This window comes from Varroa jacobsoni, unplaced genomic scaffold (assembly GCF_002532875.2).
Source record: "Varroa jacobsoni isolate VJ856 unplaced genomic scaffold, vjacob_1.0 contig01771, whole genome shotgun sequence".
In the NCBI taxonomy this organism is placed as follows: Eukaryota; Metazoa; Arthropoda; class Arachnida; order Mesostigmata; family Varroidae; genus Varroa; species Varroa jacobsoni.
In genome coordinates, this window is record NW_019214690.1 from 17,868 (window position 1) to 37,765 (window position 19,898).

A 19,898-nucleotide genomic window follows, 5' to 3' on the forward strand; every position below is an offset into this window, starting at 1 on the left:
TTGACTCTGTGGTTGAAAAATTAAACCTCGGAGTTACAGTTCACTTCTGTTTACCATATTTATTGTTTTAAGCCCGTAGGCCTTTGCTGCCAGCACAACCTATCACTCGCGGAAGCTGAAGCTAGCTTTGAGGGACACCCGGCTACAGGGGGTAGTAAAACGCTTCCCGAAAGTATGATTCGTTGTCCAGTGAATCTTGAATTAAAAAGTAAATTCGTAAGTACAAACGCTTTTCGTACGGACTTGCGTATAGCCGGTCCAGAAGCTCAATGCTTCCTCCTCGTATATCACATCGACAAGAATAGAAGCGAAAACACGTATGACTTCTTCTATTGGAGCCAACTCCGATGGTCTGCCGTCCTGCGCTTGGCACAGTCACTTAATGCAAGCCATTTCAAGATGGTAGTTGTTATTGGCTAGAAATAGTTAGGTAATAATTGATGAGATAAGCCATGCTTGGTTTGTCGAGTGCTAAAATCAGTGGTACATTATTGAATCAAAGATAATTCGAGCGATAAATAAATGTTTCATGATTTTAGTATAAAATCTAACATTTTATACTATACGTTACAGTCTAATATTTTATACACTGTATGTTAAAGTGCCACTAATTATCTGTCTGGTTCCTGGTAGATTGAATGCAAGGAAATGCGATTAGCCAATGAATAATGAGATTCGGAGCGTCGAGAACGGGATGTGAAGATTTACTACCCCTGTCTAAAAGTAAGCTACTTTGATAAGACAAAAACCGTTTCTTGCATAGCTCTATTTTACACTATTTTTAAGTAACACTATTTTTAAGTAACCAAGTGGCCCGTAAAATTTAGAATCAATTAAAAGCACTAACGAAAAATGCCAATTTACCATAGAAGTTAGCGAATTTTTGCACAAGAAGAAAGAATTTTTGGTCTGTGCATTCGGAAATAGCATCAAAAGAAATACAGCCAAGTGCATCTTCAAATTGAGTCACAGATAGAAAAATCTTGTAGCGAGAGTCCAGTAAGAACAACACCTTGCGGTCACCAGCAACTCCTAGATGACTGCCACGCCAACAATTAAGGAGAATGTGGCAGGTTTAGCAACGAAGTATTGGAAGCATGTTGCAATAGCGGGGGAAAGTCAGAGCATTATATTTCATATATGGATATGTTAAATAACTGCAATGTTTCACCTACCTTCCTAGTAAACAGATTTGCCGTGGCACTGGGCGGGTCACGGGTAACAAATAAAAAGTAAAAAATCTTTGTCAATCCATCAGTCTGCAACATGGCATTCTTAGCATATAAAGATTTATATGCTATCGTGTACGATACATATCAGTGCGTTACATAACTAGCGAAAGTTAATGAAAGACGATTCCTGGAATGATTTGCCTAGGGTTTACGGAGTTATTATTAGAATAATTACGTTCTCCTATCAGTTACCAAATTAGGCTGTCAAGCGACTTAACCTGCGGGAATCGAAAGCACGATACGAACACAGTATTCATTAGGTTTATAAAACTCCTGCACTCTGCATAGGCGATGGTGAGACAGCGTCTAGTAGGTCACTATTGCCTGTCAGGCTAATCTAGTACTTCTCAGGTCTCGACCATCATGGACCGTCATGGAATTCGGAGTCAGCCCCCGCAAATTTTCCTGTTCACTTTATTGAACTGTACCTTTACCAAAGTGCTGGACATCGGCCGATGGAGGTCCTCGGCGCGCCGCCAAGAGGTCGACGGGTTGGTTACGGATTGTCCAGTATAATTCAAAATCTTTTTTGAGGAACAAGGTTTTTATTTAGTTTGTGATATCATCCCAGATTAATAAGCTTACACCGTAAGCGGCAATTGGCGCAATTTTCGAGGTCGAAAAGTCGCAAAGCGGCTGGAAGGGTCAATCGATGAGGGCTAAGTATTAAACACGAAGTTATCGAGGCTCTTCTGCACTTTCTTTAATATACTAAGGTGATCTTCGGCCATTAAACGAAATCATCAACCCCAAGTAGATATATCGATTAATATACGTCACGGTCGGCCCAAGATATATAGTGTGCCACAAGCTGCAGCTCCGGCATCTGTTCTGAATTTCACTGTCTTAATTTTGGTTAATCTGTTCTAATTCCGAGATGGCGGAATGTAACCTGTTACTAGACCCTGCTGCGCGAGGAAAGGAGTGCTTCCTCAAATAACTAAATCGCTTGCGTAGAGGAGACCTCTTGCGTGATTTTTGGTCCCACATATCTTGTCTGGAAGACCATTAAGCAATGCTGCAAAAAAACAAACTTGATCATCTTCCTTGTCACAAAGAACGTTGGCAATTCAGAGGCTCCATAATTGATTGTAACACTATTCTACTAGAGTATTGCTACTATTAAAACCGCATGCCATTTCGGTAGATTGTTTTCCCTTGAATCCGTGTTGCTCATTGGGTGTCGCGGTCGAACCCTCCGTTTACGATACGTTTAGTTTTCTTGCCAGCAAATATAAGTAAGTTCAAGAAAACACACACTTTTCTCCGCGATCCCGTGTCACGATGTCAGTCCACCTAGGTCACCATTGCCCCTTGCACAACAAGGAACGTTGCATCGTTCCAACTAGGAGAAATCAATTTAAGACAAAGATATTCATTGAACATGGTTGTTCAACACGGCGCCTAGAGGTGCTCATCAAGAACCCCGTCTATTCCCACTGTCTTCTTTGAGGGTAGGCTTCGGAGCACCTGGTCCCCCCTTTCGTACTTGCCTATTGTTCGTGGTCTTATGTTGCATTGAGGTACGGTGTCACTAGATGAGGACATTCCCGCGAAATAGTGGTTGAGCACTGGTGAGGCGATGGGACACGATGTAGACCTGTGAGGCTCAAGCCAATTTATATATATATATATATATCATCATTCTTCACTGAAGGTTTGAAAAGCCGATCCAACCTGGTCTCAATCGGGGCATCAAAAGCACTGTTTCAACCAGGAAGTGATGGCGTTAAAAGTCGACACCACTGAGTTGAACTGTACAAGTCAGTAGAAATACTATACGCTTACGGCGCATTCTCAGTTACTTAACATCTGTGTACATATCTAAAACTATAACACGCCTTCTTATGATGATTTGGATTACAACGGCAAAGCTAAAAATACACGAGTAGTCTTGCCCTCATATTTGAAATCCACTCCTTGTCAATTCACGGGCTTACATTATAAAAAAAGATAATTTTTGCCATACACCATCTCACTAGCCCCTAGTTCCGTAATTATACGTCATTTTGCTTTACGAGTATTATTAATTGTGTGTAAGAACGAGTTAATTGATGTTCGAGGTTGTTCTACAATTAGTATTAAGAAGAGACGCCGACGTTATCAGGTTCATTTAATTCAAATTTGGCATTAGACAGCTATCAACTATAGATCGAATAGGACATCGATGTAGGTAACGTTGCTGATCATTGTCAGCTCGTTATACCTCTTTTCCCGAAAGTTTTCTATAGATTTTTGCGTCACCTTTAAGGAACGTTTCCTCCACAAGCCTTTCCAGAATACTTGGAGCATTTTTGTAGACTTCTGGTGCAGGATGGCGTTATGATTAACCTTATCTTAAGAAAAACGCCTTTGCTGTCATAGCTAAATTTTAATTTTTTAGGGGTTTGAATTTTATTGTCACTCATCGAATCACTACGGTTGTCGCGAAGCTTAAAAAAGCATGTGTTTAAGCTCCATTTTTTTAATGGTCATTGTGTTGTCGATACTATCATTACACACAGGGCTAAAACCTTTCCCAATCAGTGTCCCCGCTAAAAGTGCTACCGCGGTGCGACGGGGGTCTACTCTAAATATGATTCAGTTAGAGAGCAGATTATATACATGTTGGTTAAAGGCGACCGCTCTGTACGCTGACTTGAAACTGAAAATATTTAGTGCATTTTAGCTAAGGGTACAATTAGAGACTTCCGGAAGCCTCAACCATTTCCCAAACGTTTAAAGGTATAGAGAATAGGCCGGATTATCGGTGTGCATATGAATTCAGAAAACAGAAAAATGTAGCTCCCAAACCTCAGACGTACTTTTTCCGCATTCTCTAATTCAACTCTAGATTCAACTCAGGGGAATGTCAGCTCGATCAGACCTCATGTCCGTTAGAGTCCCTCTAAATTTTCCTGCATAACATGTACCATAGATAACTTGCAGTCGTATCTGAATACTTGTCTCAAAGGTTTGGATTTCTCTTTTAAATCGAAATCATATTCCGTTCCGGCATTTCGTATTCCCTTATGCCGAAATATATTGCATTGTTTATACTTCCAACATTTTCTCTGCTACCGATCATATACCATCGAATTAGACCGAAATAAACAGATTTTTACTATCTACAGGCATACACAGTCGCTTGTCCTTCTCTTCATTACTGAATGTTATTGTTCGGTGCATAGTTTGCTTGGCAATGGCAGACTGGCTATCTACACGTAAAAGAGTACCCTTTTCAGGGGACGTTAGCATCGACCTACGCACAGGTAGTTAGGCCAGCGTATGGGCTTTTTTTTTATAAACCGTCACTAATTCACGACAGTGCATCCAGATAACCAAAATTTGTGCCACCCATAAAATTTTCTAGCAAGTCCGCACACTAACATGGGTTTTTCAGACTTTGAAAGTACCCACATTATTCAGCACTAGTGGGCTAGTCAGGTATAGTGTTTACAGTTGTACTACCGTGCAACGTACAGCACAAACGGGCCGAGGCTTATTCTGAGCGAAGTTCGTATCGTCGCGGTTTTTGCTGCGTCTCAACGGCGACTCAATGTGGCTGAACGATATTAAAAAAAATAATATAATTTCAGAGCCAAGTGCGCTGAAACGTGTTAAAGGCTACAAATAGCTAAATCTAATCGGAAGTGAAAATCAGGAAAAATGTCTTTACCCACTGTTAAAGTCACAGTTCAATACATCGATGGACCCCGCGAAAGTCTTTTAGACAAATACGCGGAAACGCGTGGCGCCATTTCATGGATGACTCTCGAGATGACTTACTTTTATCAGCATGCTGTCATCGAATCGAGTTTCTACTACCGGTCTATTACAATATCAGTCAAAAGATTATAAAGCTGTGTAGTAGAAGTACATGAAAACATTGGTCAATAACGCCCTCTATGCAGACGCGCTTTGTGAAGCGCATCTTTGGTTAAGTTGATTTTTGTTTGCCCTGAAAATACCATCACGCTATTCTAAATCATTACTGGACGTCTATAACATGAAGCGTATCAGGCGACTACATCACAAATAGCAAACTTATTGTCCAGTGCGACTTAACTGTGTTTTTAATGAATGATTTTTGCAACGACCACCTCCTGCTGACTACAGAGAGAATGGTAGCCCGTCAGCTTATCTTAGATCAATATCTCCAGGAGAACCAGTTTTGCTGGCCTTTGCACGCCGCGTGTCCCTCACCACCGCAAGGGGTTCCGTGGTTTCCGTTACCATATAACCGTCATCGTTTAAGTTAACTTCCCTGCAAATCTCTCGCGCATACCCTTAGAAATTTTATGTAGTTTATAAACGTTAATTCTTCCTCTATGTATGAAACATTATGCTTCATCGATTTAACACGATTTTTTTAATACTAAAATTATTAGGGCAGCCTTACGTTCGCAATTCGGAGCTAGTTTCTAATGGTATACGTTAACTCGTTTGTTAAATGATATCGTATGGCTTTGGCTTGCTAGATGTATTCTTTACTAAATTTTGCACCACCTGTACCTTTTTTCAAGTCTGCAGAAGCGTATGTAAAGTACACTTTGTCTCACAAATTGAGCATGAACCACTCGGGCTCCGGGGCATTGTGTCGCGCCTATTTTGGCGTGAAATAAAAATCGGCAATCGTCCCTAAATCCAGTGTAAAACCTATCCTGTAGAACCTGAAATAAACATTTTTTCCCGAATAAATCTTTCACAAGTAATCTATCATTTTTATATTATGTAATAAATAAAGAGGAAAGCATACCACATTTTTCATAAAGAGACCAACCTGAAAACGAGCGCCACTTTAGATGAGATTTGGATCCAAGTATCAGGCAACGTGCGCTTACTCAGTGTACTGAACTGAGGCGGGAGGCATAGGTCACAGAGTTAGAGTGTTGAAAAGTGGATAGCATCGCTAAGCTATCGAAAAGTTTACTTCTTAACGTTGACACAGTAAGTCTCTGGTGTTCAGCCTCGGGTAATTGGTGAAGCTCCTAACGTGTCCTACTTCATGGAAGCTACGTATATAGGGGGAGAGATGGTTAGAAATTACCGTTATGAATCTTTCAGGATTTGTGAGGTATGATTTTAATGCAATTCGCGTTTCTAGATTTTTTCGTATCGAAGTAGGTAAGGCTAAGGTGTTTCTTGCATTTCATTGTACTTGAAAATAACAAACTGATCATTCTGTTTTTAACGATAAACAAGAAGCTAAATAAAGACTTCCTAGGATTATTCTTTGATCTGTGGCAAAATTTGATTTTCTGAAACGGACTGAAAGGAAGTCTCGTTAAATTAGATCAGAAGTCAATAAGGAAGGATTTTTACACTTTTCTAAATTAAAACAATTTTGGAGAGGAGAAATTAGAGGACGCAAATTGCCTTAGAGCACAAGAGCGTGTAGGGCGAGCTAATGGGTTACATTTCTGGGACGAATGTATAATAAATAATAATCTCTATAATAATAAATACTGCTACGAAGAAATTCATCGCGTCTTTATACGACAACGTGACACAGATTCATAATCTTACGTATATCGTGTTCCAATGGCTTAAATGCCAACCAGCGCTTGCCATCAAAAGGCAGCTAGTGAATTTGGAATGGTAGCACAAGACTATGGAAAAGCAGCACTTGCTGGTATTCCAAATTTGTTGCAACATATATGTTGATACGTGTCGTATGTTTCGTGTCTGTTAACAAACTACGTTAACAGTAGATGTTGCCCAAACTATAACACGGTCAAGGCAAATACGATTGCATTTAAGTTTCCAAAGTAGCTAAAGATAAACGTCTCTGCAGCCACAATACAGTAAACGTGAGCGGTAGCCTTTCGTCATGATGTGACTAGTTTTCCTTACGGAAACTCGAAAACATGTCCTTTCTACGTACGACAGCAACGTAGCAAATTCTGAGTAGTCTCAAAACTTTCATGGAATTAAATAACGCATCGTGTCCTTCAGGTGTCTCTACTCTACATTTCTTCTTGTTACAGATACTCCAAAAAAACAAAATCAATTAATTCTGCAAGAATGAAGAATCCTGGGTAGAAGACTTGCCTTTGTGCTGGCAAATGGCAACATAATTCCATCGTGTTTCATAGCGCTACTTCACGAATCATACGTTAGTGGCTGCATCTGCTGAAAGTTAAATGTACATTTGTGACCTATAATGTAACAGGTTCGTAAAGATCGTATTGATTACGAATGGGAAAAGCTTAAATGAATTACTAGACTTTTTTTAATGCTTAAGGAAAGCTTAACGCGCCCAAGGGACTTTAAGGATCCGGAAAAGTTAATGTGTTTGAGTGTAACTTGCGAGAAGGCTCATATGGGCGGTACTAATCGCTGCCTGCACAATGTTTATTTTAATGTTAGCATGTGTTCTATGAAGATGCATATTTGAATAAGTGTGATTACTTCTAATTTCAATTAGACGGAAATGTTTAATAGTTCAATAAAGACCTACATTCGTTAGTACTAAGCTATCAACTGCTACTGATGATGAGAGACACAAACTTATAGGATTTCCTCATTTTATGGAAAAAAAAAAGCCCTATTCGAGCTTGCGTCGTATTATAACACACTAAATACTATAATAGCTGAAGTATCGTGCGAGAGCAGTGCAACAAGCCATCTGGGTTCCCACTGTGCACCATATAATCGTATATGCGTAATGTATGATACAGGCAACTATTAAAACCTTCCATTGTACATGTAATTGAAAAAAGACGACTGTTTTTCACATAGAGCCAGATATGCGCATGACGATTGTTGCTCCGTGTTATTATAACGGCCGCTAACACAATATAGGACCAAACAGATTCGAGATGGCCTGCCGAAGTAACCGAGCGATAGCTTCATATGAAACCTTAGCTAACTATGCGCAACATCTATACACACATGCTCATCACATTAGCTTCCTTTTGTCTCTCCTCAGGTCACTTGTGCCGAGCGAACGACTTGTTGATTTCTGCCGTCGTTGCGTTAAGTTCAGCAAGGATAACTGCATTCTATTAGAAGACCTTCAACGTATCCACGTTTCCGTGTTTAACATCAGCTACAATATAATTTACACGAATTGCTGATTCTTCCTCCTCTGCAAGTCTGACCTAAGTTGGCGGGGAGGAATCCACCGATTCCCCGCAGTCGATAGATGTCGAGTGGCGAATGTAACAGGGAAGCGTCGATGAAGCTTCGAACCACACTGGCTAGCGCTGTGCGACACTCTATAGAAATATTATAGCGACAAACCCATCGCAAGCCCATTTCTTCTACAGATCCGTTCAGTTCGAAGCTATGCTGGAGCTTGCTTCGAGGTCGTTTAATGATCTAAGGCTGTAAAATGTACTTTCGGACATCTCGTTGGGTAGCATAGAGGAGCCTGCAAGTGCCTTACTGATCGATTGATAGCTGGAAGGTGTTCTTAGGCTTAGAAATATATAAAGCGTCTTCATCCCATACACAGATGGGATTCTATCTACGATAACAAATCGGATCTAAGCGTCATATGAACATTTATCTTACTGGAATCTTAATGGAACGCGATGTTGCACTAAGGTTACCAGGTCTTATACTCTATTGTCTTTGTTTGTAAAGCATCGTTACAAATCGTCATACTTCAAATTGATTGTTACAAACTGTCTTAGAGATTTTTCATCACGAAAAAAAAAGGACAAGGCAAAAATAGAAACGTTGACGAGTTTTAGGTTTGTTTCTATGGAACTCTTAAAGCATTTCCCCCATTCAGAGTTTTCGATGAACATATCCTCTATTCATGTGAAAGAGTTAGGTTAAAACACATGGCACGTGAAATAAAAATTCCCTCTTTTGTAAAGCTGCAACTGAGGCAATGATATAAAATCTGTACATCATACTGGTCGGCGTTTAAAATGGGGATTTCGTCAAGAATATACACTAAAGTAAGGCTAGGCCTAATAGGCCACGAGCCATTTTTCTTGACGTTAGTTTCCATGCGACTAATTTACTGCTCCATCCGAGTCACTCTGAAGTCGAAGATTGTTCTTATTATTAACGTCTTCGAATCCAAAAAATCCATCTAATTGATTCTTTCATATATTAGAGTACGATTAGACCGGTTCTTTTATTAGATTTAAATAATTTATTAGACAGAAACCTTATTAGATTTAAAGGTAGACACACTTAAATTGAGTACGTGTTGCGGAAAGTTTGAGCCCTGACGCTCTTAAGCTTGCCACGTGTGCATGATGAAAAACAAAACCCAGAAGCTGCCGTTGGCAGTAAGCCTAATCTGTTTCGCGTGTATGCGGTCCTGCATTTTACTACGACGAATGATGCCTATCAAGCTAGACATGAGGCGAGTTACCTACTAGATGTATCCGCGAAGCCGATCGTAGTGAACCGCGCGTGAGCACCGCGAAGTAAATCGTTTTGTTCATGACGTTCAAATGTATTAATGGTACATGCGTAGAACATAATCAGTCGATCCGACGCGAACGTGCCTTGATAGATTAGATACATGACGCCATTTTGGAAAGATGTTTTAATCTGCTACTACCCTTTCATATTGGTAAGGTGGTGACAAAAAAAAGTACGCAGTTAATATTATGAAAATAAGAAACGGGTAACAATTCTAAAGTGTTTAGTTTAACACTTAGTGTGCAAAAGATACGCATTTTGTTGACTCAAACAAATCTTCAAACATGCAAAAATGCCGTCCTGCGCCAGACTCAGAGCGTTGAGAAACAATCAGTTTTATTATTGTGGGGTGTTCTAGTGGCTCGTTTTTTCAAGACAGTAGTGATAATAGCCCTTATGAATCCTGCCATATTATCCGAAGTGTTGTCCAGAATCCTGTGCCAGTATCAGGGCACTATTCACGATCCTTAGACACAAAAAAATTGTCTATTGAAAAACACCTACAATGAAGTAGTTGTTAATAAAGGTTAGAGACGTAAAAATGCAAGTTGGGTTTTTGGAATATTTGCAATTGAAGTTTTACAATTGACGTTACATTTGAACCTATTTATCCTACTCAATATAAGCACTCCGTCCCTCAGTTCCTTTGTCTTAAGCACCAGTGCGCCCGAGAAGGTTACTGAAACTTGTTGAGAAGGTCCGCTCTCCGAATTGGCACATAGTATCTAGCTTTGGAGAGGGAACGGGGATGGACAGGAGAATGTTCACGTTATACACATGTTTGCTATTTCTTAGGAAAACGTTAGTTTTTGAACAAAACGAAAGACTCTCAGCTGTATCACTCTAGACAGATGCCTACAAACGGAGCTAGCGTTTACTCATATTTCGATGGGTAGCACCCATTAATAGAAAATAACCAAGAAAAATAGAAGATACTGAGCTAAGTAAGTTAATGCTAATTATTAGATTATGTAATCGTTGCTATCTGTGCTGTTTGTTCTGTTCATTATTTGTAGTGTAAGCGTGCAAGGATGCATTCATACGATAAACAAAAATCTCCCAAATCGAATGACAGAGATGGTGCAAGAATTTAGAACGATTAGATTAGAAATGGCAAGCTCTACATAAACGCTCCACGCGATTTTTCGAATTTGCAGAGCGTCAGGCTGGGCCACTTTTGAAGTGGGTTAATTTTACATTTTTTAAATGTGGAGTTCGTACTATAGGCAGAACGAATAGCTTGGGTTAACTATGCAGTTTTGTCACCCGGCATAGCCAGCCATGGGCCAGAAGAAAAAATTGAAGATTTGGTAAAAATTATAACAGTGGCTTTTTAAAGTAGCGAAGGAACCTTCTAGTCGTACATGGAATTTAATTATCGGCAAGCAAATAACTTCGTAAAACAAGCATTTAAGAAAACCGGATATTCTTTCCTCTACTATAAGTCAACGTTTGCTAAGTTTCAGTGGCATCAAGTTCTAACGTTCAGCTAACTAGACCATGCATTTTAGAACATATCATTGTTCAAGTTATATCACTACGTCTGTGTCGGCTGCCAGCCCCCACAACTCAATTAGGAACTTAGAACTTGAGTTACAGCAGGTAGAAGGTTCTTATTGCTCAGCAGTACGTAGCGCGTTAACTTTTTAGCTTATAGCGTTTACGAAACTTGCACACAAAGTGCTACTGTTAATACAGGGAGCTTTTATCCAAGAGTCACTCGTTTGGCTGCTTGCAGCCGATAGATCCTTCTGTATTTATCGTTTTTGTGAATTTCTTGACCTGGAATGACAAAAACAGTTTGTTCTCTATTATTGCCCCGTACCACACTCTCAGTATGCCATGACAAGAAGTACTGCGTTGCATAATACGACTCACACTTGGCCTAGCTAAAGGGTACCATCTGCATGAGCGTACCAGCAACCGAAAATGGTCACAAGTTATCTTCATTTTTGCTAATTAAATATTCTAGCCGTCAATGTTATTGAGATGTGGTCCGGGCTTATGGCAGTAAAAGTTGCACATGGCGGCTTATTCTGTTTAAATGGCTTAGCCACCTGCATAAAATATTTAAGAAAACAAGTAGCCCTCGAAAGGCGTATGTCATAGGACAGCAGAACTCAATGTCCTTAAATACCCTCACGGACTATAGAACTCGCTCGAGCAAAAAAACAGGACCCTGTTCTATTAGGGTACAATCCAGAGATCCTATCCTCATATTGCTCATCCTAATCGCATCGTATCGCTTTATAAGAAGATAAAGTCTAAGCATTGCACTTTTTATTACTCAACATAATATACATGTAGATATTCGATACTATTATATTACTCGGCCGAGATACCACTGTCGTTGTGTTGTCACAGCGACCCAACCGGCTAAACCTTTATGCCATAGACAACTGTGAACAGTAGGTTGTATGACAGATGTAAAACTTTGTTGATGTTCTGTCTTCAGTCACAATGTGAGGACCGTAAGGGACTCTTTCCGCTTTGAAGGTACTCGGGGATTGTGGAGGACACTTAGGGGACGTTGATTAGACGTGGTACGGGAGGCAGCCTCGTCATTGGTTGTATCAATGTACGTTAAACAACTAGCTTATAAAAAAAGCCCATAAAAAAAATAGGTGATTTCGACATGGACGAAAAGCTGGTTCGGATAGCAGTTTGTATGTTGTAGAACACTTCACTGTTTGGAAACTCTACCACATTTCATGTCCGTCGGCTATTGGACGACGATTCTGTGTAACGCAAGAGAACCATGTGTTTTTAAATAGAAACAGTATACATAACGCCTGGAATGTGCGGCAGCGCATTATTGGCTGAGAGCATCTAAAATAGTATCTCAAATGCCAGCAAATATCTTGAAAAATAGACTGTGATTTCATGTAATTTCCTGAGAAACAAATGACTGTGTCTTCTTTTTTACGTAGCCGACTAACATTTATTTATAGATCTTTGCTGATAATCATAAAATCGCACAAATCAATTGCCTTTCAAATTGCATCGTTTTGCCGTTTTAGACTTGACCGCGAATATCTCGCATGCGCAGATCTAAATTAGGAGTTGAAAAATATACTTTACCTAAGGCTAGGTATAAGGGGTCGTCGTCCACGATGACGCGACTGATTGCTTATATAAATTCTATTGCTGTTCTTAGATGTTTGGCTGTAATTGTCAAACATTTGCTTTTCGTTTTTGACGGATATTTTTATCCTACTGCCCACAGAAGACTGACACGTACCTACTGCTAAATCTCAACTGGTTTTCCCATTTGAAACTAAGACTCCTTATTCCCTTATCCCGACTGTCGAAGCTTTTGATTAGCGGAAATTTTCGAAGAATCATAACTATACAATCAAATCTACGAGTACATCGCAGTGCATAATATACCTATCAAACAACAAACGGCCAATATTAAATCTGATACCGTCTACTGAAACAGTGCGTTACATATCTATTCTGAATAAACAGACTCAAATATGGCTGCAACACAAATATTTCTAAAGCTGCATGAATCGAAAAACATATTAGGTGCCAAAAAAAACTCTAGTTTACCATTCTATCTATCAGGTAGCTTCATTTCGGTGTTTCCGCTCTGTTTGTACTTAACTGAAAACTTACCAACTATTAAGATAAAAACACCATCGTTTATTCAACAAACAAAAGCCTTAGCTTAGATAGTTAGCGAGATGAAATAACATTGTTTTTAATGGAGACTTGATGTGTATCTGCAACCCTCACACATAACTATAGTAATTTCTTGTACAATAAAGTAAAACCTTGAGTATATATTTATTTATAATTTATTGTTATGGAACACGGTTATGATAAATAGGAACGAGTCAACAACAAGCAACAGGACTATTAAGAATGCCCTCCAATAGATGACGCATTTCATCTGCAACAGAGATCCCTAAGGCGGAAAATGTCCTATGAAAGTTAAGCTGATATAACTTATTATGATATTAACATGAAGTTACTTCTTCGCGATGGCATTGCCTTTGTTGAAAGATGAGCCTAATCATTGACCGATCACGACCAATCGCCAGAAATATTCAATTTTTGTTATACAGAACAGCAACGTTATAGCTATAACCTTCTACTGTATTCGGTATTTTTTCTTTACTTATCAATTTTATTATTGTTGTTGGTAAGGTTCATTTTAGGTCGTTGAAAATGAAATTTAGGATTTCACTTGCCGCGTGCCACGCTCCTCCGGTTCTAATGCTATGACGTGCTACCGCTGGCTCTCGGCCAGTAATTTCTAAGCCGATCTGCTTCTTCGCCCAACAGAACATCAGTAGCTAGCAGATAAAAAGCTCTCACTGATTCACAGATTTTCACTTATTTTGGTAGCGGATTACGCTTAACGAGCATCTGACGACTGATCTCCTTTGACTACACGTTTTTTTTTTTAAATTATTTTTTCCAATTTAAGTCACACACCGATTAGATGGACAGCCTTCCCTTTAGCCCGCTTAATAAAACAGCATCTATTCAGTTATATCTGTATTAGTTCTTGTTTCTATTACGAACATATTGCTTTTTGTTTTATGCGATCACAGACAAACAAATTACATACAATTGAATAACTATCTTCTGGTGGCGTCTGACGAAGCTCGCTCTACGGCGTTCCTACCGTCAGACGGCGTGTGCAACTGATATCTATCCAGACAAGATAATGATCGATTCGGGGCAGTAATTCCATTGTGTGTACCACTGAGCTTATTTTTGAACCCGGAACACCGCCCATACCGTGGTCCAATTTCGTCCTTTTGAGAACATGTCCTTTTGGAATGATAACATGCTGTCTAGTCCATCTAACAATGATAATTATTGATACTATAACGTGAGTGTACTTTGTCCAACAGCGTTTACTGATTTCTGAATAGTTCGTGCCTTAAAATGTTTTTTGCAATTTTGCGTTCTTTTCAACCCATTGTACACAGCTTGGTAAGTTGCCGGAACGTGATTTCGAATCGACCCTTAGCCTCATTGTACTTAGTTTGAGTTTATCCAATAAACCGACTAGTAAGTAAACACTTTCTTTTCAAACACATACCAGAACCAAGGTCACTATGGTAACGAGAACTGCTCAAGCCCAAGCGGATCTTTGTTGGATTACTCGCACTTTGTAAACGAACTTGATAAATGACCTGGTTGTGTCTTTCTAGTGCTATCATTTGTGTTGGGTCTGTCAAAAGCATACTCGAGTAATGCAACAAACTGCCACTTTTTGAATAGGAAACCTCCATAATTAGTAGACCCATTAGCTAAACAGTGTGTTTCTTATTCCCGCAGGCGGTGTCCGGCCTCTGAGCCCCTGTGTTTTTCCTATTTCGTCTACTGCTAGCGTCCAGACGATCTGTTATAGCTTAGGCTCCAAGCATTTTTTTTACTGCGTATCCAGGTATTGAATAGACGAAGAGAGCAATCATTAGACCAAATAGAAAACAGAGGAGTACCTTAAGAATGAACCATTTGTAGCGGTGCCACACAATGTACTTGACTGATTTAAGCGGGTTGAGAAACCATACAAAAGAGGCATCCGGGCGGTTAGGTTTCTCGAGAGGATCGGGTTCTGAGCGGCCCAACCCGGCTGGATTCTTTTCCGCTTCCTCTCCTATTGAACAAGTGTTAAAAAAAACCGCAAACGAAAACGCAATATATACATGTACTTTTTGTAAATGTAAATATGTTCACATAGAGCTAGCTAAAAGTTTCGTTGTAAAAAAAAAAAGCCTAAAGTGCTAAAATATGTTATCCTAAACATACATTTATCTTTTACTCAAGGTAAAATGGCTATATCGCTTTTTTTAATAAGATTCAGCACTAAACGCAGTTCATTTAATAGGACTATTTTTATAAGCAGAAAAACGCGTGTATATAAAGATTGTAAGAGCTTGTATAGAGAACTGAAGAAAGATTCAGCTGGAGCAAGTTAAAACTTCGATGTTCATTGGATGTGGTACAAAGCGTACTGTGCTAGAACATTGAAACCCCAAAAATAACCTCGACCCTCTAAAGCTACAATATAAATTTGATCGCAGTAACTACGATTGTCAAAAATGTAGACACTATAGTTACTATACCAGGTAATTTCTGTACCATACCATAATATCAGGTTCTGTAATGACAATATCAGTTAGCAAACCTTCCCAAGAAAATATCTATTCTTAAATAAGCTATTCTTCAACTATTCACTAGCTTATGTAGTGTGCATATTGTGCTTCAACTGAGGAAAATATTACCGTACCCCTATACACTATCGCAGTGTTAGAGAGGCACCCAGTAACACACTGGCTCTTACAAAAGAACCCATTAATGATCTCGCCATACGGCCTATGCCGTTCAGGAAAATCAGGGAGATTCACTGTACAAGTTACGGTTACACGTGCTAATGCCTATTATCATAGGAGACTAGAGAAGGTTCGTGTCGAAGGTCAGGTCGTTACTGGCCAGCATCGTCTGGGCGATGGCAAGCACGTATCTGTTCGAACGCACAACTATTTTTGCTATTATTAGTTGTTGCAATAGCAATAAATAGTAGTAAGGAACGTGATGGTGAAGGCCAGGCCGCACTTAAGAACTTTAGAGAAACGAATAGTTCCGTCTGGCGATATCTTTTGTTTACGATTTGTATTAAAACTATTGAGAATTGAATTAGGACCAGCTCGAGTCAGAATGTGGCCCGAACTCGTCCTTCTTTCTAGAGAAGATTTTGTTGAGGCTAAAATATTTTTCGCAAGTAAAATACGGAACTAATTAAATGATGATTGCTCAAACAAAATGAGGAAGGTTAACATTCATGTCAAAAAAAAAATAGTTTACACCATTCATGTCGAAAGAAAGTACTATAGTAAGTATCATCAGATGAACGCTATTAATTCAACAGGCCCTTTATTGAGGGACATTCTGTGCAGATGACTCTTTGCTGGCACGAATGATTATCTATTTAATTATTCACTAAACGTCTTAGGCTTCGGTATTAGATGAAGTCACCGAAGTGTCTACGAGTGTATGAAAAGAAGTTACTTTACTACTTTAAGTAGTAAGTGTCTTGTCGTCTATCGTTTATCGTCTGCTAAGGCTTAAAGCAATGAAGTAAACGGCTAATACCACAGCTTACGTTCGGCATTCGCCGACCACAAGTAATCTTGGGACGCTTCGGCACAAGAACGCTATAGATAGCTAAACTAATCATGATAAACGATCAACTACACTTTGTATGCGGTCGTGTAGACGGTAGTCATATATTAATTAGGTCGGTTAGTATGAACGCGAGACAGTGAGTTCCGAACTTTTTTTATAAAGTATATTATTTTAATAGTAAATAGAATTATATCATTTTTAGTCGAAATATGCACCGTTGGAATCTATGACACTTTTCCATTTTTGTCGTAATTTATTTATTCCGCTGTTGTAAAGGGCCGGTGTACGATATCCTATAAAGTTTTGAAAGGTAATTTCGACGTAGTGAGGTTTGAGTAGTTTTTCTATCAAAAAGTTATGGAAACCTTGAAAGTTAATAGTGGTATTTGATGAGCTTTACCTGGAGCTCCTGCATTTTGTCACTTTAATCTTCGTGGTTTGAAATCGAGCACGGTCGTACAATTGAAAATGTATTAACTTTAGTTGCTTCCTGCAGAGTATATTTATCATCTTCTACTTTTGATAGTACACTTCAGCCATACTCGACGAACGAAAATGCATGAAAGTGCAGTGGATACCAGTTGCAATAGACCATCAAATAGATACCAACAGAAATAGTATTTCTACATAGAGCAAACCTCATTGCTTGCATGCACTTTCAGATGGGTCGATTTCGACCACAGCTTTTAATACTTCGTTATCTGCCGTTACAAAAAATCGTCCACAAGGCTCATTTTCGCTTAAATTTCCTTACGTTATTTTTTTAACCAACGGCTTACGGTGTTTTCAGCAGTAGATTCTTCACCAAATACAAGATTTATGCAATTAGCCACGGTTCGAAAATGAAACTCATCTACATAAATGAGATTTTTAACACGAGTTTTCTTATTTTTCCTGGCTCATCGCAGCTTGCCCGTAAGAAGTCTGAATAACGATACGCAAGTAAAAAAAATCACAGGTTCCAAAAAAAATAGGGAGAAGAAAAATGTGTCTAGAAAGCAGGAAATTGTACCGCACCGTTATGAAATAACCTTACTATAATATACGACATTAGCGTCTCTCGCACTTCATACTGAACGACCTAACATAAAACAGTGCTACCAACTTGAGCGCACAGCCATTTGATAAAAGGCTCGCTATAACCAAATCGTAATGTCGGTCCCAATCGTTTACGGTATATTACGTTACGCTAATATAGACACGCACCTGTCAAAAGATGTAGTTCGGCTTCAACCTTGCCAGTGAGCTCCATCTGCTGATCATCGGCCCTCTTGATAAAGAAAGGCCACCAGCCTTTGATACGACGTTGCTTAAAGATGGAAACGTAAGGGCTATCCGGCCGTAAAATATCAAGCTTACATTGAGCGGCCGTTTTTGCCCCGCGTGGAAAGCTGTCAACGGAAAAGAAAAGTTATTTTATCGACACTACCTGGTTTCGTTGCGGGAATAGAATGTCTCGTTATTTGTATCGTATGCAAAAATCCTGAGATATTCTTCGGGTCAGTTGTTGTGCCATAGGGAGCTGCAACTGACCGGGTGTCAGGCCAAAATCATCATAATTGCTAACGGCGCACTTCAAGCCATAATCAGCAGTAAGCCATAATCAGCAGTACTAATATGAAAACGTATGTTATAGATCCAGCTTACAATCTTAACAAGTTTATGAAGCCTAGACATATATGCATTAATTAGGATTCACTAGTTGGGTGTCTTGTAATCGGTATGGTGTTCGGTAGCTCTTTTGGAAGCGGATTTCTAAACTCTAGCCTAAATCGACTCGTTAATTTGTACCCATAAACACAAAATTACCAACACAATTTTATTGTATCTATATGTAGCAACAAGCAAATCAGCGCCTTGAGAAACTGTCAATATGGGGCAAAGGTGCCCGATCGAGGGGTGAGACGTCGACACGTCTCTATTATCACGCTTTCTAGCGGGAGGCGCTTAAAACAATTATTACTACGCTTGAAGCAGCAAAGAAGCGCATAACTATAGTTCAGAGTGTACGTGACGATCACAAACGCACAGTTCCAGAGGGATGGTAAGCAATATTTTCGAAGTAATGCGCCATGATGGAGTGGCTTGTGGGGTTGGTCTATTGGGATTGCCTAATATCAGCAAATCCGCTATGTACAAGAGGAGCTTAGGAGAAATCGGAGTCTTTATGAGTCTTCGTGAATGGGTCTCTCCCAATATGAACACTTTACGGTTCGTAAATTTGTGTATTCTGCAATACAGCGATTAATTAGAAATGTATATGGCATTTGTTGCTAGCATCAGGTCACGTGAAGGTCGCCATAGCTAATATAATACGTGTTGATAAAAGCGTTAGTATCTATTGTTGTACACGAACCGGTTGAGATCGAGAGTAAGCGCGCCGAGAAAGTCGTCTGCTGAGAAGTGGTCCGCATCCCAAACTTGTAACTGGAGTCGAGCAGGAATCTTTGATTCCGTCTCATCCCACGAGAACAGAGACTCTTTTCGAGAAATGACGATCTTTTCTTCAGCAGGTAAGTATTCAAACGGAAACACGAAACGCCAGTTGAAATTACCCTCTCCCGTTAATGATCGATAGTGTATATCTGTACTCTGAGTGTCTTCCGGGCCTTTTAACCACCTGTAAAGAGCAGAAATAACGTTTCAACAACGATGATGATGATGATGATACTAATAATAATAATAAAGACGACAATAATCACTCAGCATCTAATAATTCAACGTAACTCCGCTTAATTAGTAAATCGGCCGCTGTGCTCTTCTTTTTATTTCGACTTATGCAGTGGTCTGTCTAGTTTTCGTTTGAAACATACCCTTTAACGTAGATATCGGACATTTTCTCCCCTGTGAAAAACGCATCATCTTCTAATACCACCTCGTCTGTGTTCCAGATGATGACACGGAGCTCGAAGCTGGTCATGCGAACAAATCTAGGTTAGATGCTGTTAAATTTCAAGCGTTTATTTAATTTTTAGGTACGGCATATCGCCTAACAGCACAAGCAAAAGTGATTTGATATATTGTTTTTGACGGTAATCCACATGTAAGCATGTAAAGATGCCAGCCAGGTGTACTAAACTAACTTATATGCTAAACTTATAATATAATGCTGAGGAGAAACGGCCAACAATGCTTATGCTA

The 19,898-nt window shown here is 39.5% G+C and overlaps 1 protein-coding gene across 1 annotated transcript in view; it reads right to left on the bottom strand.

The window, feature by feature from the left end:
• Nucleotides 1-11,206: 11,206 nt before the first annotated feature.
• Nucleotides 11,207-19,898, bottom strand: part of LOC111272199 (otoferlin) — a 43,759-nt gene continuing 35,067 nt past the window's right edge. The window contains exons 21-25 of the mRNA XM_086973197.1: nucleotides 19,571-19,669; nucleotides 19,114-19,377; nucleotides 17,964-18,148; nucleotides 15,071-15,228; nucleotides 11,207-11,387 (exon numbers count right to left, since the gene is read on the bottom strand). Coding sequence (XP_086829323.1) covers nucleotides 11,322-11,387; nucleotides 15,071-15,228; nucleotides 17,964-18,148; nucleotides 19,114-19,377; nucleotides 19,571-19,669 — 772 coding nt within the window. The 3' untranslated portion in view covers nucleotides 11,207-11,321. The remainder of the gene's footprint in view (nucleotides 11,388-15,070; nucleotides 15,229-17,963; nucleotides 18,149-19,113; nucleotides 19,378-19,570; nucleotides 19,670-19,898) is intronic.